At 41.9% G+C, this 26,480-nt stretch overlaps 1 protein-coding gene across 1 annotated transcript in view; it reads right to left on the bottom strand.

Annotated features, from left to right (window-relative positions):
* The window catches only part of heatr1 (HEAT repeat containing 1), a 33,000-nt gene extending 7,284 nt beyond the window's left edge, over positions 1-25,716 (bottom strand). Inside the window, exons 1-32 of the mRNA XM_033984291.2 lie at positions 25,655-25,716; positions 24,748-24,894; positions 23,643-23,859; positions 22,879-23,020; positions 22,568-22,669; positions 21,856-21,999; positions 21,296-21,504; positions 21,078-21,205; positions 20,486-20,579; positions 19,941-20,042; positions 19,221-19,335; positions 18,896-19,003; positions 18,528-18,626; positions 17,615-17,703; positions 16,871-17,100; positions 16,591-16,718; positions 15,915-16,112; positions 15,570-15,729; positions 14,990-15,138; positions 14,271-14,472; positions 13,015-13,337; positions 12,151-12,402; positions 10,818-10,946; positions 10,231-10,337; positions 9,686-9,835; positions 9,372-9,490; positions 8,586-8,707; positions 8,328-8,456; positions 7,935-8,162; positions 7,663-7,792; positions 7,195-7,373; positions 6,580-6,638 (exon numbers count right to left, since the gene is read on the bottom strand). Of these exons, the coding sequence (XP_033840182.1) occupies positions 6,580-6,638; positions 7,195-7,373; positions 7,663-7,792; positions 7,935-8,162; positions 8,328-8,456; positions 8,586-8,707; positions 9,372-9,490; positions 9,686-9,835; positions 10,231-10,337; positions 10,818-10,946; positions 12,151-12,402; positions 13,015-13,337; positions 14,271-14,472; positions 14,990-15,138; positions 15,570-15,729; positions 15,915-16,112; positions 16,591-16,718; positions 16,871-17,100; positions 17,615-17,703; positions 18,528-18,626; positions 18,896-19,003; positions 19,221-19,335; positions 19,941-20,042; positions 20,486-20,579; positions 21,078-21,205; positions 21,296-21,504; positions 21,856-21,999; positions 22,568-22,669; positions 22,879-23,020; positions 23,643-23,859; positions 24,748-24,889 (4,685 nt within the window). The 5' untranslated portion in view covers positions 24,890-24,894; positions 25,655-25,716. The remainder of the gene's footprint in view (positions 1-6,579; positions 6,639-7,194; positions 7,374-7,662; positions 7,793-7,934; positions 8,163-8,327; positions 8,457-8,585; positions 8,708-9,371; positions 9,491-9,685; positions 9,836-10,230; positions 10,338-10,817; positions 10,947-12,150; positions 12,403-13,014; positions 13,338-14,270; positions 14,473-14,989; positions 15,139-15,569; positions 15,730-15,914; positions 16,113-16,590; positions 16,719-16,870; positions 17,101-17,614; positions 17,704-18,527; positions 18,627-18,895; positions 19,004-19,220; positions 19,336-19,940; positions 20,043-20,485; positions 20,580-21,077; positions 21,206-21,295; positions 21,505-21,855; positions 22,000-22,567; positions 22,670-22,878; positions 23,021-23,642; positions 23,860-24,747; positions 24,895-25,654) is intronic.
* Between the last annotated feature and the right edge of the window lie 764 nt (positions 25,717-26,480).

Below are 26,480 nucleotides of genomic sequence, written 5' to 3'. Positions count from 1 at the left end.
CCTAAAGCTTCTGGTGTGTTTGTCCAGTGTGGGCAACATGGTTTGTCTGATATGATACATGATACTCATAAGAGAAAAACAGTGTGAAGGATTCATGCCTCTGATCTTACGAAAGTGTTGACTCTTCAGTGACTTATAAACAAACAGTGGTGAAGGGGGGTGATTATGTCACAGGGGCGTGGCTTATGGTGGTGCAGGTGTGAGTGTGGGCCACAGAGCCCTCGTGCTTGAGTACAGTATGGTTCAGCCTCTGTGAGTGTACTATGAATCTGCTTCACTGTGGTTAAACCCTGGTCCCTGTGAGATTAATATAAATGATATATTATACTTTGACCTGTATGTTTTTGTGGGTGCCAGTGTGGCATGATGATGTCATGATGTACTTGGGACATACATGGACATGGAAGTGTTATGCTATGTTAGTTAGTTAGTTTATTCAGACACACACAGAAAATAAATAAAACATTGTCACAGTCACATATACATATATAGAATTTGTTCATTGTGTCTGAAAGGCATAGGCTGAAGCAAAGCTTATTTATGCCTGCCTGCCTATGCATTTTGTACTAACACATGTAAGTTTCCCAAGAAAGATCAGATAAGAATATACGTTTTGCACACTGTGTCTTCATTGAACCCAGATAACGTGTACATGTCTGTATATTCCAAGCTAATCATTAAGAGAATGTGACGTGTACTACTAGTATATAGAGCCCACTCTGGAGATGTAAAATTAGGAGAGAGGAGAGATGGTGTTGAATCAGTTTAAATGATGCCTCTGCCGAAATAAAAGAACCTGGTTTATGGATCTACTTGAGCCTACTGGACTTTTGTTTGCAGTGTGCCTCCGGGAAAAGCTGACAGTTTGGTGACCCCGACGTGATATCCTGGAGGCACAGGCAAATCATCTCCTCCGCAGAATGCCGAAGAAAGACATCGCAAAACGAACACGTGTTCCAGAAAAGGATGGTACGACAGAGGCCTTTTTCTTAGAATTTCTGTCAATTGGTTTAATGCTAAATTAATGTGATGTGCTCTTGGGACATTCTGTGCAATTAATTGTTATAATTTTATACTATATAAAATTAGTAATCATTTCCGTGTTTATGGCTTAGCACGAAGAGAGAAAAAAAGCACTAGAATTAATAATAAGTAGTAAGTTTACACTTAGATTAGGTAAAGTGTAATTAGAAACAAATGTAATCATTTCCGTGTTTATGGCTTAGCACGAAGAGAGAAAAAAAGCACTGGAATTAATAATAAGTAGCAAGTTTAGACTTTGATCAGGTAAAGTGTGATTAGAAAAAAGTTAATCATTTCCGTGTTTATGGCTTAGCACGAAGAGAGAAAAAAAGCAAGTTTTATAAAAAACATATTTAGTGGTTAAAACTTTACACTAAAAAGAAAACAAAACTTTTAATCAAGTTTACATAAAAATGTGGTACCCAAAAAACTATATGTAACGCTAGCAGCAATTTTTATCAACATGATAAGATCTCAAGGAAACGAACCTGTCCAAATGAATTACACCTAGAATGGACATGAATTATCTTGCCATTGTAAAATTGATCAAGGGTCAATAATTCAGATTGGAATTATATACAAGCCCTGTAACACAGAAGCATTAATAGATGGTTCAACTAAGCCGCAGCCTATTTACCTCGGTATGACATGAATTTTTACTAGTGAAAATAGTCTGTTTGACGTCCAATTGATAAAAAGTAAAAGTGGCACTCTTATGGAAAAGGTTACGCTTACTATTGGAGCAGTTTCTGAAACAAAATACACACAAGAAATAAAATTAGAGGCTATAATTAAAAAACTAAAGAATGAAATGGTGAGAGAAATTATTGAAAAAGCCAGAAATATAAGCAAAAAACCAGTGTCCGTCAAATTTAGCAAATATCACTAAAATATTAAAAGATCTAAAAGAAGAAGGGAAGTGTTATTTACACTTTGGCTGCATTTATTGCCATCTTTTAAACTTTAGGATCCATATTGGTCATGGCTATATTGTTGTGTTTGCGTTTGACAGGGAACGCTAAGGTCATGACCTTAAATCCTCCTGTTTCAGCTTCTAGCTCAAGTTGGGATGTTGAAACACAAAATAGAGAAGACAGTTGAAATGATTAAATTAGGATAAAATTGGATGGCATTTATTAGTGACTGTATCTTTTTTGGCCAGACAGGGTATAGTTATTATAGAGTGTTATTCATAGTCGTATAAAGTATATAAATATATATTTAGTATAAATAAATTGACTAAATAAATAAGAATTTAGAAAACAGATATCATTAGATGTTATTAGAAGATATAGATAAATGCTTAATAAATGTCAAATAAAACTGTTATTAAGAAAATATTAAGCTTGTTAATTAAAAAAAAATAATAAAAATAATTAAACAAATATAATAAATAATCTCAATTAAGAATTATAATAAGGCAATGCTGACTCCTAGATAGATTTCGCACGCTATCTAAATTAAACTGTTTATTAAATAGTGACTTATTCTATAAAAATCATAGACTCTACGTCTTGAATACAATCAAAGCAATATCCAAATTGTTATACAGCAGCTGAGAAGGTAATTTAACAAAATACTAAAATGTCACAATGTCCCAATTAAATCACATTAAACCAATTAATAGAGTTGTGGAAAAATAAGGCACTTCACGAAGAAACAGATTCCAAAGAAGGCTCGAGAAAACCAGTCTATCATTCAAGACATAATCAAGAAGTGATTACTACTACAAGGAGAAGGGGGTAATCTTAAAGTAAGAACTTCTGAGAGAACCTGCTGTGGGAATATATCCAACTCTTGAAGAAATAACTAGCAGTAAAACATCAAAGAAAAGCAAAGGTCACGAAGCTGGAATGAAGACAACACAGATGCTGATGTTGACATCCTGGTACTGTGTTCCACTCCCAAAGACAGTGATAGGATGACTCTTCAGGTGGCCTACAACATGGAGGCCCCCAAAGCTATGCTGTTTGAGTTCAAGTGCCCCGCTGTCCTGTCCTCTCTGTAAAGCTTCACTGATAACAACCTACTGATAAGCAATGTGCTGGAGTGGAGAGACACTATTGTGGCCAGAATCAATGAGGCCTACAACACTGACATTAACTACAACGTCCAGCTCAGCCAGCTCTTCATCTTTTTCCGCAACTTCATTGTTGAGTTCCAGAAAAATGTCCAAGCTTTTCTGGATGCTGCCATCAAGGTGCTCAGGGAGACCCAGTTCCGTCTTCCTGGCTCTGAGGAGATGACCACCCTGCCTGTTGTTCTGAAGGATATGACCACCAGCATTGCTACTGTTTTTTGCACCACCATCCAAGTTGTCTATGACAACATGGAGTACTACTACAATGCTTTTGTGGACACTTTTAGCACTGTGGAGCTGCGCATGCCAATCGGACATGTGATGACCATTGGTCAAATCATCGACAATGTCGAAACAACTGGCAAAGGCATCTCTGACCAAATGTGGACTTCGTGAACAACATGGAGAGCCTGGATACTACGCTGGTCAAGATCAGCAAGACCCTGAAAGCGGTTGTAAACAACTCTGACTATCTGGATGGTTTTTTGGCCAATGTGAACACATACAGATGAGTGGTGACCGCTGTGAAGGACCTTGCAGACCGAGTGTCCACCCTGGATATGGAACAGCTGAACCCTGTCTTTGAGTGTCCGAGGAGGCTCAGAGATATGTGAAAGCCAGCACTGGCTGCCTGGAGATTGAGCTGCCCCTCCCTTGCTTCAGTGAGGAGCCTAAACAAACATTACTACCAACTTGCACAAAGAAGGAGACTGAAGAACAGGAAAAAGTGGGGACTAACTACTGTGAAGTTGCAATTGCAGAAATACCAAACTGAACTTAAAGAAGAAAGCAGTCAAACACCTAACTGCTGATGTTTTTCCACAATTTGGGATTCCACAAGTCATAAGTCAAGGAGTTGTGAACAAATAAATGCCACTGTCAAGAGAACACTTGTGAAGGATGAAGAAAGTCGACCAAATCCGGACATCACTGGACACGGTGACTCTGAGGAGCAACCCCGACCACCTGCTACCACTAGGGCTCCGGAGAAGGAGGAGAAAAGGGGGAGAAGAAGACGAAGGAAAAGAGAAGAAGACGAAGGAAAAGGAGAGTATAGGCCATATTTTTTGAAAAATGTTTTGAAAATTTTCCATGTGTATTCTTGATTATGCTAATTATGCTAATTTCTGTTGTTCTAGTGTGTTGTACGTTCCCCTTATTCATTGAAGTGTTGAGAATGGCCTCGGACAGCCAACAATCAAAACGACAAGCCTCGATTAAACCAAGTTGGCAAACCAATAATACAGGTAAGAGACAATGGGCACTGAAAAGAGTAAAGAGAGGGACACCAAAACTTGTAAAATATTGTTATAAGGGACAAACTTGCAACATATTATTCAATCTACAGTATGTGAAGTGCTAGACTGTGTGCGAGATGTACCCGCTATAGATCATGCAATAAATGTACAAATTGTCTGTAAGGACACATGTCTGACAAAAATAATGTTTACGATGATAAAGTTATAGAGATCGCCAGAGTTATAACCAGTACCAATGGACAATATAATAAAGAGAAAGATACTTTTGAAATTGACTTACAACAGAGAATTACTTTAACAAAAAATAGGAAAATTATGCTTCTTAGCAAATCAATTACTCAACGATGCAATCCTTTAATATTATCTATTAAAAATCCTACATTTTATGACTCTGGAATATATTCTATAGGATTCCAGTGTTCAAAAATTGATACTGTACCCTGCAATAGAAAATAAAGTTAAATTTTGAAGGCTACATCTAAACAACAATTTTGAACCTAATAAACCTGCTCCAGAAAATGATTTAATCAGAGAAACTAAATTGAAACAAGAAATGAATGAAAATACTTGGCTAAAATGGGTACAGTATACTGCTCAAATACTACATCAATACAGTATTCTAATGAAAAAGACCTGACCTGTATACTTAACCTCTTCACTAAAAATCATTTGATAAAACTGATGCTATCACTTACATAATAAATTACCAGTAGTAGCTTTAAAAGATGTACCATCTTGGACTATGGGAATGGCTACTTGTTTCCTTAAAGATGCAGTTATACATATAGACACAAGAAGTAATGATAAAAATGAAATGGAAAGTTTTACTAACGATTTCTGTTAGACTTTATCTTCTGATAATTATAGAGAATTTGCTTTTAACTGAACACACCACTGCTTGTGCAGATATTTGGTGGTGGTTATGTGCAAATTTACATTTGTATGCCATTCTATCAAAAACATGGTCAGGTGTTTGTGCATCAATTATGTTAATTATTCTATTCACTATAAGGTGTAGCAAATTCACTAAATTTAAAACTAATGAAATTGTCATACAGAGTTAACTCAAGAAATAATCATGAATTTAAGAGGTCGTTGTCTTATCAATCTAAACCCAAACCCAAAGGATTGCCTTAGATATGTTACTTGCCAAAGAATAATAAATATGTATCAAGTTTGAAGCAGAATGCTGTACTTATATACTAAATAATACCTCTCCTGATGGGAGTATTACTAAGGCTCTGAACCACCTTAAGTTTGTCCATGGAATTTGCTAAAAATTCTGGCGCATCTGAAAACACTTGGTCAAATTGGCTCTACAAAATGTTTGCTATCTTGATCATAATTGGATGCTGTGTCATCTCATGTCTCCGATCTCTTGTAGAACGATTGGTTGCAACTGCCCTAACGGAAAAAGACCCCCCGTCACAAATTCTATTACTCTCTGTGAGGTCCCAACTCTCAGGTCCCGAATCAATTGACTAAGTTTGATAAAACTATGTAGATTGATCATTTGTTTTAAAAGATATAAAATCCAAATTCTGAATCCTAGTAAGTGCTCCTTGTTTCTTATTTGCTGTCCGAGAGTCATGTGTTGATTTATGTTTTATGTTAGCCTAAGGGCTGGGTTGTGTTATAATTGGGGTGACTAAAGCTAATGCTAATATTTTACTCATTAGGGGAACTTTAAGTTGAATGCATTATTATGTGAAAGTAGTGTTTTGTTTTTAATATTGGTTTTATGATCACATGTGAGATGTGATCAAAAGGGGGAATTGTGAGATTAATGTAAATGATATATTATACTTTGACCTGTATGTTTTTGTGGGTGCCAGTGTGGCATGATGATGTCATGATGTACTTGGGACATACATGGACGTGGAAGTGTTATGCTATGCATTTTGTACTAACACATGCAAGTTTCCCAAGAAAGATCAGATAAGAATATATGTTTTGCACACTGTGTCTTCATTGAACCCAGATAACATGTACATGTCTGTATATTCCAAGCTAATTATTAAGAGAATGTGACGTGTGCTACTAGTATATAGAGCCCACTCTGGAGATGTAAAATTAGGAGAGAGGAGAGATGGTGTTGAATCAGTTTAAATGATGCCTCTGCCGAAATAATAGAACCTGGTTTATGGATCTACTTGAGCCTACTGGATTTTTATTTGCGGTGTGCCTCCGGGAAAAGCTGACATCCCTCACACTGACCGCTGCTGCTGCTGCTGTAGACTCTGATCTGCTGCTCCGCTCTGCCCCAGCTCCAGCATCTGAAACACACACCATCTTAGATCATTCTGCTGTTTTAGCTTACATTTGTCTTAAAGCTGACTTATTCTGCAAAATAGACTTTTCAGAGATTTTAACCCAGTTATACTTGTTTATTTCTTGACCCCCTGAAGTTGTATTTGGAGTGATTTGTGTGAATATTGTGATTTAAAATGTCCAAATATAATATAACATCTACGGTTTTCACAGATTATAACTACAGAACAGAAACAAACACAATAGGTCTGATTTAAGGGTTATGAGACTAAATATGGACAGTTTGGGTTCCATTTGACCAGTTTTTACAAGAAATATGAATTTACTTTTTAGTCGAGATTTAGTCAACTAATTATTTTAGTCTTTAGAGTTTTATTATACTTTTTATTATCAACCTAAATATTGGTACTTTAAAATGTCAGAGACAGAAGTTTATGAAAATGTAGTTATAGTTTTAATCATTTTTTAAAATTTCATTTTGATTTAGTTTTAATCAGCATAACTGTGCCATTGACAAACTGCGTAAATGTGAGCAAAACAGCCCCTGCGTCTGGTTCTGACCTTCTGTATGAAGCGGTTTGACCCCAGAAGGTGAGCGCAGAAGGTCACACTCAAATATTTAAAATGGCGGAGCTCTTTGCTGGAGTGAGTCTCGACGTTAAAGATCAGATCCTCCATCTTCTCCTGCTGCGCCTCAGGCTTCTGCACGGCTCTGCGACCCGACACACGCTTCTCTGGAACTGGAAAACAATGCAAATATAACTTCAGATTTCACCTCCACAACATTATTCTAAGCAACACCACATAGAAGTATTCATTTAAAGGTTCTATAATTGACTAGAGAACCTGTGGTAAATATTTATCATAGCGTTACATTAGTTACGTGGCAGTTTGTAGAGAAAAGTTGAGAATAAAAGTTCAAAAATACCCTAAGCCTATGTCATCAGCACCAAAAACAGCACCAAAAAAAATCCAAAATGCAGACAGTTTACAGACAAGGTTAAACCTTCGCTAAACTAAATCTCTGACCTTCGTCTTTGTCGTGAGGAAGCTGCTGCAGGAAAACAAGGACCTGGACCAAGGACTGGATCTGGACTTTAACCCCAAACTCACAGCACACAGAGACCCACAAGTCCCAATCCCGCTCCAGAGCCGCGTCCTGAGGAAGACCACAGCGTTAGAACCAGCACTAGACCAGGACTGAATTAGAACTAGACTGAATCAGACCGAGACCCACAAGTCCCAATCCCGCTCCAGAGCCGAGTCATGAGGAAGACCACAGCGTTAGAACCAGTTTGTACCTTCTCCTCCGCAGTATTTGCAGTAGTAGTTGTAGTACTTTGTTGCTTGAAGAGTAGACCCAATAAGACCCAGAGGAAGCGGTCCGGTCCGATGGTGGTCAGGAGCTGGACCAGGACCGGGACTCTGCGGTGCTCAGGCACGTGAGGAAGAGCGTCCACAAACACGTGCACGACCCTCGTGACCACAACGTGAATCTGAGGGGAGTCTGGACCACACCAGTCTTGAGCCTGAGGAGAGAGGAACAGGACTGAACCAGGACTGAACCAGGACTGAACCAGGACTGAACCAGGACTGAACCAGGACTGAACCAGGACTGAACCAGGACTGAACCAGGACTGAACCAGGACTAAAAGCAGGACTAAACTAGAACTAAATCAGGACTAAATCAGCACCTTGATGATGGCGGGAATGACCATCTGAACAGTTTTATCGATGACTCTGAAGCTGTAGGCGTCGTCCAACCTCAAGATGTTTGCTCCCATGAACGTGAAGATCGGCATAATGTTCAACAAGACCTTCTCCTGCACAAATATGAGACAAATATAACAGGAGAGCCAGAGGAGCAGAGCCGGAAGAGCAGAGACAGAGGAGCAGAGCCGGAGGAGCAGAGACAGAGGAGCAAAGCTAGAGGAGCAGACAGGAGCACATACCGGGTAAATAGGAGCCAGGGCACTGAGCAGGAGCAGAGCCTGGTGATGAGTTTGGGACATTTCAGACGATCGGATGCACTGCACCACTAGCTCCACCGAGAGGCGCTCTGGGTCCAACACGTCTGAGAGAAAAAGGGCATATTTAAAAATGAATTCAGAAATGTACTTCTTTAAAAGTAATCCCTATTTTCTTTGACAATAAAATTCTAATATCTTCAGTTCAACATCTGCTTTTTTCTTCAGTGACTGATTTAAGTATAAAAGTATAAAAATATAAGTTTTTAGATAATGAGTCAAGATGGAGAATGTCCAAGCATGGGCTGGAGTAGCAGTAGTAGTACTTGTCGTTGTAATCAACACTGCAGTCTCCAAACCATAGATTCTTCGTGCTCGGGGATTAGGATTTGGCTCATCGTCTTCTGTGGCTGTGGAGCTCTGTTTGTGACTGACAGACACGGCCGCAGACGTCACTGGCTTTGGGGAGGATGAGACTGTGATGCCATCTACAAGTTTCTTCCTGTTGTCTTTCTTTTGAAATCTCAGCTTTGTGGTTTCATATGTTTGCCAGAGATTTCAGTCTTGTGCTGCTCAGTGTTACAGGACTCGAGCTCTTGTTTACAGGCGTCTGTAGTGGGGCACAGGGCGTCCTGCATGTCTGGTGCCACAGGACATCTCAGTATTCAGGATGAGGATTTGGCACATGGCCATTGTTTAGGTGTCTCATGACTACTGGGAGTAGTTGTAGTAGTAGTAGAGTATTGGCAGCAGTAGTAGTGGTAGTAGTACCTGGAGGGATGGGCGCTCCATCTGGGGACAGTTTTTTGCACATGTTCAGTAGGACGCTGAGCAGCAACTGCTTGGTGTACTCCACTGAGGCCTGGTCCTCCACAGACGCCTCCAGACGCCTGAGAGAGAGATCGGGTCAGAATCAGACTGAAGCAGGACTAAAGCAGGACTAAACTAGGACCGATCCAGGATTAAACCAGGATTAAACCAAGATTAAACCAGGACTGAAGCAGGACTAAAGACCTGGTTTAGACCTGGTTTAGACCTGGTTTAGACCTGGTTTAGACCTGGTTTAGACCTGGTCTTGGTCTGACCTCTGGAGGAGGGTGCACAGGGCAGGGATCAGGCTCTGAGGTCGGCTCAGCTTCTTTTTGTGCTGCAGCAGTTCCAGGATCAGCGTGACTCTGTGCCACGAGACGGCGCCCCCCACAGACGGAATACTGCCACTGTCCACCGCCTTTCGACTGGAGAAAGAATAATTACATGCACTTAATATTTCTGTAATTACAAATGTGTGAGTTGATTTATGGTTCATGTCTCTGTAGTTACTGGCCTTATCCACATGAATCAAAGCTCAGTGTCTGTCAATATTAATAAAAGTGCTGTTTTTCCCTTCCTAGGATGTGGTGACTGTGGATAGTACACAGTGTTTGTTCAATATGTCCTAATATTTTGTCCCTACAGTGATAATCCTGATATCCCTCACATTATTAAACAGCACAGTGATAGTAATAATTTGTCTCTGTTGTGTGACTGCAGTGTTTTTCAGATTATAAGTATTACTATAGACGGCACCATGATCTCTCCCTCTGAGCTGTGATTATAAACAGCACAGATAGTACAGTTTATAGTTACTCACCTCTTTAACATGATTTTACTGCGTCGCGTTTGTTGAACTGAAACTGCAGCTGTGGGTTTTTCAGGAGGACAGAGTTCAGACGCCACAAGACCAGCGTCCAACGACAGCTACAGATGACACACAGAGTACAGCAAAGACATGTTAAGAAATATTAAAAACACGCAGTTATATTTTACAGCTATACAACGGGAGCAAACATATTGAACCTGATCATTTTTATCAGTGACCAAATCCAAGAATCCTGCATATCCTGAAGTTTCTGAGTACGTTTAGTCATGTGTAGGTATATAGTAAACTGTATTGTTTAAATACACTAGAACTTAAATACAAAGCTCAAACATTATGAGACTTTCTGGGTAAAATATGACGAGTATATTACATCATTTTATACGTCCAGCTGAACCAATATTTGGAAAACAACATCCAATCCAGCTAACTTTTCAGGATCTGTGCCGATATCCGATACCAGTATTGGATCGGTGCATCCCTAGTGTATCATTATATCTATTTAAATACACTGGAGACGGTCTGAGCCGCCTGAGGTTTAAGTATGTCTGATGTACCGGTATATAGTTGTGTAGTTGTACCTGCTTAAAGACACTAGCGACTGTCTGAGCCGTCTGAGGGGCGGGGCTGTCCTCCAACACGTCAAACATGGCCGACAGGAGGAGCTGCTGCACTTCCTCGTTCAGAGCGGAAAAGAAACTCCTTGAGATCTACAGAGACAAAAACAGTTCAGTGTTTAGAGTTTAGATAGAGTTTAGCACATGACCCTGTAGACCACATGTGTCAAACTCAAGGCCTGGGGGCCAAATGCGGCCCGCCACTTCATTTTATGTGGCCCGCGAGAAGGTAAAAAAAAGGCATGACTGTCATTTTAAAATAAGTCTGTACTGCTTTAATGTGCGCACTGACAATAAAATAATGAGATTTTCCCAACAAGTGACACTGAAAAATATTTGCAAATAATCATCACAAAATGTTCAGGAAGAGGAAGGAGGGCGGTTTCAAGAAAGGTGAAGTCGAATACAAGTTTGTGCTTTAAGGAGAAAAACCTGTATGTTTTTTGTGTTATGAGGCGGGGTCAGTACAATCTACGTCCATGTTTTGACGCCAAACACGGAGCTAAGTGTGCAAAAGTTAGCCTTAAAAAAACAACAACAAATTGTCCAATAATTAAAAGGCTGTAAATGGCTGTTTTTGAAACAGTGCTGACGGTCTGTGAGCAGGTGAGCCCCGACCCGATATACACTTTTAAAAATGTCAGTTTATCACAGAAAAAGTTATTTAACAAGTTATAAAGTATTTACATTTATTTTACATGACATTTCGTTACATTTAGTGACATTTATCCTGCCACACAGTCACATCTGGCCCTTGATGGTGGCCATTTTGCTAATGTGGCCCTCGGTCAAAATGAGTTTGACGCCCCTGCTGTAGACTTATCAACAAGTTAAACTAAAACAGCTTGACTTTGTTTTAGAAGCTGACGTTTTGGTATCAACTGGGTAGTAGACAGGAGCAGAAGGTCGGAGTAGCGTTTTTAGGGCATAATAGGAGCACGGTGTAACTTGTCTTCTCTGATTTAAACTGACCCAGGACAGAGTGGCGGGCATCTGTCCCCTGCCTACTATTACGTTCAATAATAAACACATATATAACAGGATATTAAACAGGAGGTATTAACTGCTAACACACAACGTATTTAGATTACCTGATGTTACCCGTTAAATGTTCCGACGTATTAACATGTTTTATAAGTTTCTCTTTTGTTTTTGGTGTTCTGATTACTCAAACATGCACGGGTGACATCTACAACCTTTTCAGGCGTGTTCTGGATGAGGGAATGTGGTAGAAAAGTCCAGATTGCACAATACAATTTTTAAAAACATGCATAATACTTTAGACATTCGTGTGTACCTGCTCCAGCGCACACATCTGGACACTCAGCTCCTTGTTTGGTCCCTGGTTCTGGTGGGGTTTGGTCTTTATGGCTCTGAGGAACAGCTCTCTGCAGTGTGCGTCTGTGACCAGTAGGGGCGCTGCTGCGGGGCTGAACTTCCCCAGGAGCAGAGCGAGGAGCCGGGCCTCGTCTGGGAGCAGTGACGGTGAATCTGGGCCAACTGTTGCGAGCAACCGGTCCAGTGCGGGGAGGAGGAAGGACAGCACGTCCTGGAGACAGACATCAGTGAGTGCTCAGATCGTAGAGTGAATAAAGAGGTGGACTGAGGGAGTTTAACATCGTCCACAGAGTTCGACTCCACGTGAATCAAAGCTGGAAGTTAGAGCGGCTAATCTGGAGGTTGAGTTCAATATTTGGCTTTAGCAGGGAGCTTAGCAACGCTGTCAATCAAACCTGTTGCTAACACTAGTGGGAGTGACCTCAGGGAAACAAGGCACCTGATTGGTCTGTTACTAATGATCATGTCTTGATTTAGGGACAAAATAGTGGAATAAAAACATCAGCATCACGTAGAGTGGGTTAAAAACAACATTTTACGGCCAAAATGAAGAGCCTGACAGCAGAAGGTAAGAGCGAACTTTTGTTATTAGACCTGCTTTGCGTTTGTTATTCCCAAATTTGAACCATTTGCCGAATTTGCATCAGTCACGCTTGGTCCTGGTTCAGTCCTTGGTTCTAGTCCCTGGTTCTAGTCCCTGGTTCAGTCCCTGGTTCTAGGCCCTGGTTCTAGGCCCTGGTTCTAGGCCCTGGTTCTAGGCCCTGGTTCTAGGCCCTGGTTCTAGGCCCTGGTTCGGTCCCTGGTCCAGTCCCTGTTCCTGTACCTGTCCATGGACGTTGCAGAGCGCTCTCAGCAGGGCGCAGGCTGTGCTGGAGGGGCAGTGTTCTGATTGGATACTCTGGAGCAGCTTCCCGTAGGCGCCGCTCACTTCCGGTTTGTGGGCGGAGTCTTCAGAGTACAGCGCCTCCAGTGCACAGCTCAGGTAACTGCAGTCTGCCACCAGCTCCTCCCCCGTCCTCAACAACCGCTCCACGATTGGCTGAAAAGGAGAGGAGCCGCACGCTGATAGGCTCCTGAGCACGCTAAGCCCCGCCCTCCGCACATCACGCAGCGGAGACGAGAGAGCGACCAAAACAGATGGAAAAACTGGAAAGAGAAAGAAAGAGAGAGAGACTAGTTGGGAATAATGTTTTTGTGGACATAAACTCAAAGCTGAAATGTTTTTAAAAAACGCAGCTCCATGTTTCTTTAGTATAAGATTTAACCGGTTAAACGCCCGTAGCACAAACTGTTGCTGTGTCCTTGGATAAGACACTTCTCCCTCTGGTGTAAATGTGCATGAGTGTCTGTGTCACTCTGTCCCAGGGCAGCTGTGGCTATGGCCATAAAATACAGAGCTGCTTAGTCAGTGGCACACTGAAGCCTCATTTAATCTGCCACACAGAGCCGTGTGTGCTCCGAGCGCAGTAACTGTCACTGCATTTATACTGCAAATGTTTTGTACTTTCAAGGCTGCATTCTCTTAAATTACCTCCAGAGGGTGCTAAAAGTCAGTAGGCTGTTAATTTGTCGCTCTATTTTGTGCTTTTGGACAAGGCCCAAGGTAGATTTTAGATTGTATCTGTTGGAAAAGAGTCAAGAAAAATTTGGTGAGGGAAGCGTTTATTTGTTTTGCTAGTGTTTTGCTCGTTCTGCTGCTGCAGCTGAGCTATGTTCACTACTGCCCCCAGTGGTCAGATCAAGTACGGTGCTGGTGCTGAGATTCCACATGTTCTAAAGAGACGGACCAGATTAGACAGAACAACCAGAGAATGGACAAAAGCCTCTGTGTATTTATATGTGTCTAGAACATACAGCATAAATGAGGTGAAATGGACTATGGGCCCTCACTAACAAGTCTAAACCAGGTCTAAACCAGGTCTAAACCAGGACTAAATCAGGACTAAACCAGGTCTAAACCAGGTCTAAACCAGGTCTAAACCAGGTCTAAACCAAGACTAAACCAGGACTAAACCAGGACTAAACCAGGACTAAACCAGGACTAAACCAGGACTAAACCAGGACTAAACCAGGACTCACCGGGTGTCTTCAGGAACACCTCCTGTAGTTGCTTTGAGCTCTGGTTTTCCAGCAGGGCGGCGCCCACGAGCAGCGCCTGCATCTGAAGCACCGGCCCCAGATGCACATGGCCCCGCCCCTCCAACTGGTCGCCCTGGAGAGCGTTGCAGCTCCAGATCAGGGACAGAAAACGAAAGACGAGCAGTGGAGAACCCAGGTGCACCTGTCAAGAGAAACTTGAATCGTCAAAACCATCAAAAATCAGTTAGCAACAGGTTGATTGACAGCCTCTTTGCTAAGTGAGCATTCCCTGCCTGACCAGCGGCGGGCATGAAGGGGCGTCGCCTTCAACAGTCTCGCTCCTAAGCTTTTTTACTGCATTTCCAAATATAATTATAATTATAATATAATATAACTGCTGGACACGATGAGCTTCATTTGGTTGCAAACGGATGGTATGGGCGACATCCCTTAGTCCATTTTTATTATACAGTCGAAACTAGATACTCATTTGAGCAGGTATCAATACTTAAAAAGTCACATTCAGGACATAATTTGAGCTTTCCTCAACAGTTTCAGTGACATCTTGAGCTGTATCAGAACAAATATAAGACCTCAACTATTATTTTGTGTATGAAAATCATGGTCATCATTGATTCCTTAGTAACAAAATCGACTTTAAAGTTTTATTATCCTGACAACAGAAACAGAAACGGGGTTAGAGGGGGAGGTGCCTGTACCTTAAAGAGGAGCTTCAGCAGTGGTCTGTACTGCGCTGTGATTGGTCCGTCTGAAGCCCCGCCCATCAGAAGACACAGCATCTGAGCGAGCAGCTCCAGGTAACAGCAGGTGTTAGTGTCCAGATGCTCGGGGTTCCACCACTCCTCATCTGAGAACATACACATTTATACAGTATACTGATACTTTGCAGCTGATGTCATCAACTTTCTCTGGGGACGTGTAGCTAACTGGATGCACTGCTCTGTCTGAAGCTCTGTTATTCAAGTTACATTTTAACCTGACCATAAAGAAGCCATGATTTAATTTTCTGACACTTTACAAATATTTGTCTCTCATATATTTTTTAAAGATATGAGATGTAGTCCCTTTGGTTCTGAAAAACTACATTATGCAATTTCCTTCTAAGAAACACAGTAAGTTCTGCTTTTACCAGATGCTACGCAACCTCCAAATCTGAGCTAGGACTAAACCAGGTCTAAAACCAGGTCTAAAACCAGGTCTAACCCAGATCTGGTCATGGATCCTAGTCTCGATCCAGATCTAGTTATGATCCTGGTCTGGGCCGCTCTGGGGTGTTACCTTTGAAGGCCTGGTCTGGACTCTTGAGTTCTTGGATGAACTGGGACAGAACTGAGACGAGGACCAGACTGAACTCCACCTGTCCGTCACTATTCCGCAGGTACAGACCCACCCAATCAGAGAAAGAGACGGGATCAAGGGCTGGGACACTCACAGGCTCCTGAAACCAGAGAAGCCAGGTCAGAACCAGGTCAAAAAAAGGTCTAAACCCAGGTCTAAACCCGGAATGAATCAAGCCTGAACCAGGACTGAACCAGGACTGAACCAGGACTGAACCAGGACTGAACAAGGACTAAACCAGGACTAAACCAGGTCTAAACCAGGTCTAAACCCGGTCTAAATTACCTGGCTGAGCTCCTTGCGCCTCTCCTCCAGGTGCTGTTGTATCAGTCTGTAGATGCGTCTTGCTGTGAGGAGGTGGTGGGTGTCTGTTAGATTCCTCAGACCCAAGACCAGAGTCTGGATTAGGACCAGGAGCGGGGTCCGGTCTGGACTAGAGCCAGACTCAGAGAGGAGCTCCACGCAGGAACACAGGGAGTCCAGCTGCTACAGGAGGGCAAAGGTCAGGGCAAGGTCAAAAGGCACAGTTAGAGCAAAGGTCATGTGGAAGTCGTGGTCTCATGCTGAGTTCAGACTGCGGCGTCAAAAAGGGCAGATTTTCCAACTTGGTATTGTAGGACACAACAAAATGTGCGTCTCCTGTGAACTTTGTGTGTAAACCTGATGCCCCGAACGCCACGGTCTGAATGCACCTTCAGACCTGCTGGTGGTGCAAAAGTTGTGGTGTTTGGAAGAAGTTATTTATACAATATTTGACCATTTGAATCAGGGCAGTTCATTGAGTCCTGTCCAATGGTCACTGATCAGCTTAGGTGTTTTCACTGGAGCCAATCCTTCAGTAAAAGCGTGTGGTTTGGAGCTGACGAAGGAGGAAGGTGAAGGTTTACTCGTCGTGTGTCTCTCCGATTGGTCAATACTGCTCGTAATGTGTTTCTTGTTGGTCAATAGTGCTCCGACTCACCGTGTGCCGCCTGATGAAGGTGTCCATATTCTCCAGGTTTCTATTCAGAATCGAGACCAGAGTCTGGACGAGGACCAAGACCTGGTCTGGACCCTGGGCTGGACCGGACCGCAGCACCTCCTCCAGGTCTGAGAGAGAAACAAGGAACTTTAAACCAATCCAAGTATCTCATGCATTTCAGAACAGTTAGTAGAGGTTTAAACTACAGGGTTAGCCTTTGTTACACAGAATGAGATGACACGCAGACACGGGGAGGGCATCTGACACACGGGGCTTGTACCTGATCTCCATCCTGCCGTGAGTGGGTGCTGTTGGATCACTGCACACTGGGACAGACTCAGAGCCAGTTTAAACTGAACCGAGTCCGCAGCCCCTGAAGGCACCGTGAGGGGAAGGAGCTTGAAGAACAACCGGTCTGAGTCTGCGACAGGCTGCCCCGGGGCGGGTACGGCGGGCTGCACCAGGGCGGGTACGGACAGTAAACGCACCGCTTCAGAGAGAACGGGGCACCTAAAGAGAGAGAGAGAGAGAGAGAGAGAGAGAGAGAGAGAGAGAGAGAGAGAGAGAGAGAGAGAGAGAGAGAGAGAGAGAGAGAGAGGAGGGGTGACATTATGACTCCAAAACATCTAGTCCACTGTGATTTTGAAACATGTTTGTAGAGGATTAAAATACAGGGTTAGCAGCTTCTACACAGAATAAGACCCTTTGGAGACATGGGGAGGGCATCTGACACACAGGGAGCAGATCTGACACACAGGGAGGGCATCTGACACACGGGGAGAGGATCTGACACACAGGGAGGGCATCTGACACTGCTCTTAAATATCCAGTCCCCTGTGATTTTGGACTACATTTGCATTCACTCTCGAGTTCAAATATTTCCCAAGTATGGAGTCAATTTAATCCACGTTTTTGCCCTGAACTACTACAACAATCCGATTTTAGCATTTAGCAATCCTGATAAACTTAGGACCTCTTTCTTAGGTGGCATGAGTTCTACACAAGAGGAGAGTAGTTCACTGACCAGTCCTGAGAGTAGAAAACCTCAGCTCTGTTCAGCAGCGACAGCAGAGACGAGACTGTGTCCTCAGGGTCGAAACGCTCCAGCAACAACTGCAGAGACAGAGAGGAAAAAAAGAAGACAGGAGAGAGGGGAGAAAGACAAAGAGGGAGAGATAGAAAGAGAGGAGGGGGAACAAAGCAATAAAGTTATAGATTGAGACAGAAAAGAAGAGGGGAGAACCGGGAGAGGAAAGGAGAGAGAGAGGGCGTGTTAAAAAAGTGACAATCCAGGAAAGAGGCATGACTCTGAAACTGTATCATGAAACCAAATGATGTAGTTTGATGTGGTTGAGCTGTCAAAAAAAATGTTTAAAGTATTTCAGACGTGTAGAAGTTCCACAGACAGTAGTAGTACAGGGTAGTAGCCGCAGGGGTGTCAAACTCAATTTCACCGAGGGCCACATCAGCAAAATGTTGCCCTCAAATTTGCATAAATGTAAAAAAAAATGAGTAACTGCGTATCTCCTGATAAACTGACATTTTAAGACAGTCATACATTTTAATTTATCTTGTCGCGGGCCACATAAAATGACGTGGCGGGCCGTTTTTGGCCCCCGGGCCTTGAGTTTGACACATGTGGTATAGAGTGTATAAGTACAGTAGTATATATACCTGTAGTAGTTCTAGAGACACAGAGTACAGTAGTAATATGTAGTAGTAGTAGCAGGAGTTAGGTGTGTAGTAGTACTAGTAAAATGGTGATAGTAGTAGTAGTACAGTAGTACACATTTCAGACCTGTAGTAGTTCCAGAGCTGCAGACAGTAGTAATATGTTGTAGTAGTAGTAGCAGGAGTTCGGTGTGTAGTAGTACTAGTAAAATGTTGACAGTAGTAGTAGTAGTAGTAGTAGTAGTACAGTAGTACACATTTCAGACCTGTAGTAGTTCCAGAGCCGCAGACACCACTGAGGGCTCATCATCCCGGAGTCGCTCAAACACAGACGACTTCAGAAACTCCTGATCCACAGACGCTCCCTGAACACAACACGATACAGTTTTAAAAAAGAACTGCACTATGACCGGTCCCTGAACACAACACGATACAGTTTTAAAAAAGAACTGCGCTATGGCCAGTCCCTGAACACTACACGATACAGTTTTAAAAAAGAACTGCGCTATGACCGGTCCCTGAACACAACACTGTGGATTAGATGGCTGGATTCTGGAGGGTACTGGGGGTCTGTACAGGGTCAGAGGGTTAGAGGGTTGTGGGGACAGAGGGTAGGAGGTTTTGGGGCTCGTACCTGGCCGCTCGTGATCAGATCTTTGAGTTTCTCCAGAGCCATGACGCGGATGGAGGACTGAGGATGGTTCAGACTGAGCAGCAGAGACGTGTCTGTGTCCCCGACGATCTGACAGAGGAATAAACAACTAAATAAACAAATACACAAAACTCTCTGAGCACAAATGAACAGATCAGTCATTAGAGGCGTGTCTGAACTTGTATTTCCTTCATCCAGTTTATTTAAGATTTAACTTTTGCCACTCGTCTTTGCAAAGATTTGTCAAAGCGTGTGGTTCTGGCTGCACTGTACTTTTTTGGTGACTGCGTTTTTGTCCCTGCAGTACCTGGAACTTCCCGCTGGTGGCAGACAGTGATAGGAGCTGATGGAACAGAGGCTTTTGGTCATCGCTGAGGTCAGAGACACGAGAAGCGAGGGTCCGGTCTAGAGACGAGTTATACCTGTACAGATATGTTTAAAGATTTATACACGATAATAATGTAACTAAACAATGAGAGACCAGTTATACATCTCTAAAAATATACTGTTTCACACAACTTTACTCTTGTGAGCTTTAAACCATGTTATAATGGTGTTACCTCCTCAAAAACAGACCTGGAGTTGTGTTTTGTTTCATTCACACATGTTTGAGCAACTCTTTATTAATAGTCTGTTACATCTCCAAAGCTCAAAATGCTCCGTTCCACCTCGTGATGTCATGATGTGGTAGTTTTCAAGTTTTCTTGTTCATTAGAGATTGGAAGTCCCAGGGCTGAAATCAAGGTCGGACAGAGTGTTTTTTGTTTTGAGAGAAAAATATTGGGTGTTAAACGTGTGAATGAAACAAAACACAACTCCAGGTCTGTTTTTGATGAGGAAATAAGATCAGAAAACAGAAAAATAGAAAATAGCCTAATATAGGCCCTTTAAATGACAAATAGAACAGTTCGGTTCAATAATAAACCCCAAATTAGTTGCAGCCCATTTAATTTTCATATGAGATATTTTGATTCAAATTTGAACAGCCCAAAATGTACTTTACGCTCTGTTCACAGATGATACTGACTTAGCCTCGAGCAGCCGGAGAACAGGGAGCAGTCGCTGGTTCAATTCCTCAAGTTCCTCCTGTGAGAGTCCGGACTGAGACAGGTACAGGTCCACCAGCAGACTAAAGAGAGACACGTGTGATTATTATGTGTACAAACTACAGACTGTATAAAAAGTGGACTAAGTGAGTGTGACGTCGCCCACAGCATTCGGCTACAAATGAAGGTACGGACGCTTTGAATCTGAGCGAAAAAGGCTGCTTTGTCTATTATTAATGTTCATATCTTGATTTAAGGACAAAATTGGGAAATAAAAACCCCAGAATTATGTAGAACGGGTTAATACGAACATCTTAAGACCAAAATGATGAGCCTGACAGCAGCAGTTACAGAGGGAAGGGCGACGTTTTTCATTAGAAACTGAATTAGAATCAGAGTCAATGGAAGTGGAAGCTCGATCCAGCTCACTTCCTGTTCAGATCACGGCGGCTAGCAGGTTTGCTATGTTCATTTATGTTCACAGATCACATCTGATACACATAATATGTAATGTGTGAGTTTGTACCGGGACAAGGTGAGGTCGAGGTTAGAGGTCAGAGGGACACATGTGAGCAGGTTTTGTAGGAGCTCGGCCGAAGAACACGCATCAGTGCCATCACCTGAGAGAAGAGAAATACAACTTTTAATCTGAGAGAGAGAACGTTCAGAGCTTTTTAGTCTGAGGAGGACAAAACTGTTTAAAAACTTTAGGAACTCTTCAGTCCCTGATCCAACACTGATCCAGGTTATGTGAGTATTTATATTTGTACTGCAGTATGTAGTACTAAGTTAAACAAAACTGTATGTAAGAATAATACATTTAATCTGCAAAACAAAATGAAACATAAGACAGTTTAAAGAGCCTTTGACAGGTTAAACTACTAAAACACAGTTAAGTTCATCATATTGAAGATTTCCCTAAAAAAAAATTACACTTTCTTTCCTAGTTTGGCCATTTTTTAGATTTAAAATTTTACTTCCTGGTTGTAAAATCGTGGCATCTCTGTTACTCGCTCCTTTGTCACAGTGAGAAAACAGGACAGATCTGGTTTTGGGTGTTTTCTGAGGTTAATTTTTAAATATTCATGCTCTTTTTTTTCGTTTGCTTTTATTTGTACCTGAGCTGAAGGTGCAGTTCATGAGGTGAGGCAGCAGGTGGCGCAGCAGTGGAGACACATCATGAGTTTGAGACATTGCCTCCAAAGAAGAAACCAGGTCTGGGGCCGACATCAAACGAGACAAAGCCCTGAAGAAGATCAGAGTTAGACCAGGGTCAGTTCAGCCCAGGTCTAGTCCCAGGTCTAGTCCCCGGTCCAGTCCCCGGTCCAGTCCTTACTTGTGTTTAGGCCCGGCGTGTTCCTGGTTTTGGAGCAGAACTATCAGAGCCCCCAGACCTTCTCGGACCAGGACTTTGTCTTTGAGGGACTTGCACAGGACCAAGGACAGAGACTGGACCAGGACCTTCTCCATCACCACCTTCACTGAGAGCTGACACAGAATCATGAGGGACGAGGCGCGGAAGTCCTGAAGAGAGGACCGAAGACCCTAGGAGAGACGAGGGGTAGAGGGTTAGACCAGGACAGGACCTGGATGGGACGAGGACTAAATGAGGACTAAATGAGGACTAAATGAGGACTAAAGAACGACCCAGAGGAGAGACAGAGGGTTAGACCAGGACTAAGCCAGGATCAAGATAGGATTGAGCCAGGACTAAACCAGGACTAAGCCAGGGCTAAAGAAGGACCATAAGGAGAGAGGACTGACGACCCAGAGGAGAAACAGAGATTTAGACCAGGACTGGACCAGGACTGGACCAGGACTGGACCAGGACTGGACCAGGACCGGACCAGGACTGGACCGGACCAGGACAGGACCAGGACTGGACCAGGACAGTACCTTCTGTACATATGGCAGCAGTTTGGTGATGATGGTGTCACTGATAGTTTCTGTTGAGTCCAGAGCCGACACAATCGTCGAGGCGAAAAACGAGAAAATGACTCTGAGCTGAGAGCCGCCGCCGCCATCGCAGTCGGAGAACGCCTGTGAAACACAAATAAATTAAATATTCTTACATATATATAATTTACGGTTTTCAGAATGACGTAAAGAGCTTCTGTGAGTGCGAGTGCTGCTACTGAAGTGATGTCGCAGTACAAAGCTCACCGACTTAATACTATTGATACTATGAGAGCCGTGGTCTGAGAACGCCTGAGACAAACATAAGAATGAAAACTTTCAATACCGAAACTACTAAACACGGGCTGAAGTCAGGCTAAAGCAGGACTAAACCCCGGTCTAATGTCACTCTAAAGACAGTCTAAACCCCAGTCTAAACCCCAGTCTAAACCCAAGTCTAAACCCAAGTCTAAACCCAAGTCTAAACCCAAGTCTAAACCCAAGTCTAAACCCAAGTCTAAACCCAAGTCTAAACCCAAGTCTAAACCCAAGTCTAAACCCAAGTCTAAACCCCAGTCTAAACCCCAGTCTAAATCCCAGTCTAAACCCAAGTCTAAACCCAAGTCTAAACCCCAGTCTAAACCCAAGTCTAAACCCAAGTCTAAAGACAGTGTAAACCAAGGACTAAACCAAGGTCTAAACCCAGTCTCACCTGGATGGAGTTGGAGACCATGCTGCAGATGAAGTCCATGAAGCCCAGGTCTTTGTGACAGTGAGTCACCAGAGTCAGTTTGGACAGAGGGACCCCAGGCTTCTGTAAAACATAAAAATATACAGGTTAGACCAAAGAGACAGACACAAGGACACAAGGACACACAGGACACTACAGAACTAGTGTCACTAGTTGGTCTGAAGAAGGCTGCCCATTTTCTGTAATAATCATATGTAATATCACAGTATATGACAAGAGCACCACATAAACCATTCAAACTGTGCCCCCTGCTGTCTAACTGAGGAGGTTACCTGCAGACAGTGCAGCCAGTTCCACCTGTTGGTTGGCTCTTCTAACTGCAGCAGCTGGATCACTCTGACGAAAACTTTGGAATCGTGAAACGGGAGAACGCAGGCGATCAGACTGTCCACGTTATACAGGTGGATATGGAACCTAAAGAGGATAATACAAAATATACTTAATACATCAGTAAATACAGGAGTCATAACAGTCTAGACTTGTATGATGTAACTTCACATGGAGGTTCTGTGTTTTTAAAGATATAAAATGATGTTGAACTATATTTTGTTTCAGGGATTGGGTCCACAATCTTTGAACTGGCAACAATCACAGTTTATGTTTGACAAATGAAACCCCTGCTGCTTTGGTCCTGGTTCAGTCTCGGTTCAGTTCAGTCCTGTTTTAGTTCTTACTTTCTGTACATATGGCAAAACTATTAAGAAAAGCAACTGAGAAAAAAAACAACTAATTACAATGCCAAGACGTTGAAGTTTGCTCCAGTTTTTGTTTCATGTGAAGAGGCCCAGAAATTACAGACATATTAACCATAAACCAGGTCAACACATCTGTAATCTGACAGTTACACAGCAAACTCTACCTGAGAGTTCTGACCAGTCTCCAGCTCAGGTTAAACTAGAGGAATTCTACAGTGTGCTCATGTCTGTACAGGTTGAAATAGCTTAATTAGTTGTAGCAGTAGCAGTAGTAGTAGTAGTAGTAGTAGCAGCAGTAGTAGTAGTAGTAGTAGTAGTAGTTGTAAAAGTAGTAGCGTTACCGGTGGATGAGCCACTCCAGACACTTGTGCGTGGGTTTGAGGAGGAAGTACGGAGACACTCGGTTCAGAAACAAAGAAATGTCCCGATCCAGTTTGGCGTTTATGTCTTTGGTCTGAACACTGCGCTCTAGAGTCACAGAGGAGGAACTGAACAGAGTGTGCTGGAACTCCAAGAGCGAGGGTTCGATTCCCAACAGCTCCTCCAGCCCTGTACAGCCTGAGGAGGGGAGACATTAGGTTAGGGATGAGTTCAGGGTTTAAAGAGCGGGTACTTCTATGGGGTCTTAACCGCTAACACTTAACATCATGTTATTACCAAAAATGTTACTACCAAAAACAACATATTAACGCATTCATTTTTCACACTGACTCTTCAAAGGTAAAAACTGTGTCTCATTCAAAATTGTATGAAAAAAACAAACAAATTTATGATTTCTGTGGTGCATTTAGCTCTGTGCACCTGCGCGTGACCTGAGTGCATCGGCCTCAGCGTCTCAGACTGGTTTAGTGGTCTGGTCAAAGGTGAGTGAGAGAATTAACACTTTCCTTTTAGTTGTCAATGAAAACTATTATTTGAACGTGTTCTATATAATTTAATCCGTGTATATAATGATCTGTCAAGCGCAAGGAAACACCCTGGAGCCCTGGCCTAGTGACAATAATTTAGACAAGAGCCAAACCTTGTCTAAATTTCACAATAATTATGATTAGACTAAAACAAATAAATAACACCATTATTTTGTTAAATGGAGGTTTAAACTCTCAGAAAAATGCCTTCCTTGTGCATAAACTGTCTCTATATTTTGGATAGAGAGGCAGAGGCATTCTGTTTTATAACTAACCGCTACTTACTGTATTTTTGTACTTGGGTTAGGGGGGCACGTAACTGATAAAGTAAAACTATGAAAAATATTGAGCACAGGTACTACAGCACCAAACCAAGTCACAATGAGAAAAACATGAAAACCTGTCAAATGCATTTTAAGTTATCATGAAATCTCAGTCAAACACCACAGGGATACAGGAGGATGGGAGGGCATCTGACACACGGGAGGGCATCTGACACACAGGGATACGGGAGGGTGAGAGTACATCTGACACAAACCCAGGGCATAGAAGATGGCCCGGTCCATGGTGGCGGCCTCTTTGGGATCGAATAATAAAGAGGCGACATGTTTTCTGGTGAAGAGGTTTGGGTCGGTCTGAGGCAGAGCCAAACGCTTCAACTGCAGCGACAGAGACGTCATCTTTCCTGTAATATACAAAATTATATTAAGAGAGTTTTGAAAAGTAAGAGGACTTCGTAATTATCAAATATTTACTCAACATTATTACTGCTTTAGTCAGTCAGTCGATTAATTGGCCCATGGAGTCTTAATCGACCAAAATGTGTATTATTTATGTTGGGCTAAAGTTAAGCATCTTTAACCTTAGCCCCTAAAGTGGTCTAAAATTAAAGATGCAGAGAAATGTGAACAGCGCAAGTAACAACAGGTGAAACAGTAAGATACATGTGTTTTATACAGAAAAGGATTAGTGCAGTGATCACATGTTTTCCTTTTAGATCATTAAACACGTTTTTTCACTACAAATAACGCTCATCTTTAGGGGCAAACCTACACACATTTTTATACTCTCTTCTCTATAGACTCTTTCTGCAAAACCGGAGAGTTACTGAGTTATGTGTCATTCAAAATTGAGAAATAAACGACTATTATGACATGTTTATATAAGGAGCAGGCTAAAGTTTCAAAAGCAATGACATGCGACCAAAAAAATAAACAGAAATGGAACAATAAGACAATAATGGTGAAAAAGTGTTCTATAGAGAAAGATTAATAAAGTGACTAAGCATTAACCATAAAGTTTAATCACGTTTATTTCCACAAGTTCTAAACACGTTTTTAATCTTTTCTTAAAGCCATCGAGTTACAAACATGACCCGACACAAAACTAAACACCACAGCCCAAAAAAAACTAAAGTAAAACGCAGATAAACCCTAAATACTGACCTTTCTTCCAATGTTTTCAGCGGTTTGAGAAAATCACATGTGAAGCCCGGAACCACGCACCGGGAGCAGGAAGTGACGTACGAGTACACTTCCGGGTCACGAGAATCGCTTTTTAAAATAAACTGATTATTTCGTATTTAAACAGAATATTTAAACAGAACAGAATCAATGTAATATAATGATCTGGGCTTAAAATAATTAATTTTTAAGGAACTCAAACTAAATATGGAATTAAAAATGAGTAACCTAATTTTTATATCAAATTTTTTTATAGACAAGCGCAAATTTTGAGAAACTAAGCGCCTCGATGGCCGTGTCCCAATTCGCCAAACTGGCCTTAGAATCACCATTCGAAGTGTAAATCGAAGGGCAGTTACGTAATTTCCGGCGCGACAAGGGCTGTCCCATTTTTTTTTTTTTTATTATACAATTAGATTAACAGTTAACAATAGAAAGTACAGAACAACAAAAGAACACAGAATACATAATGCCAGGGGGGTATACAAAAAAAAATTTAAAAAAAAATAAAAAAAAAATTAATTTGATCCACTGTGACATCTAACAAAAATGTTTAAAGACATACAGCTTTCAAATGTTAACATCGCTTTTTTGTTTAAGCTTTTGGAAATAGTGGAAATGTACGATTCTATTTGATTAATTAAAATAGGAAAAAATAAGGATGCATAAGAAAATTTAGATTTATGAATATAAAATTTGCCAAATATAATAATTAAATTAATTGCTATTTTTTTATTTGAATCTAAGTTTTTATCATGTATACCAAAAATGATATGTTCAAATTTTAGTAAAAATTTAGAATCAATAT

Source organism: Periophthalmus magnuspinnatus, chromosome 19 (genome assembly GCF_009829125.3).
Source record: "Periophthalmus magnuspinnatus isolate fPerMag1 chromosome 19, fPerMag1.2.pri, whole genome shotgun sequence".
Lineage (NCBI taxonomy): Eukaryota > Metazoa > Chordata > Actinopteri > Gobiiformes > Gobiidae > Periophthalmus > Periophthalmus magnuspinnatus.
Note: the sequence above shows the minus strand (reverse complement) of the source record. Positions and strands in the feature narration are given on the sequence as shown.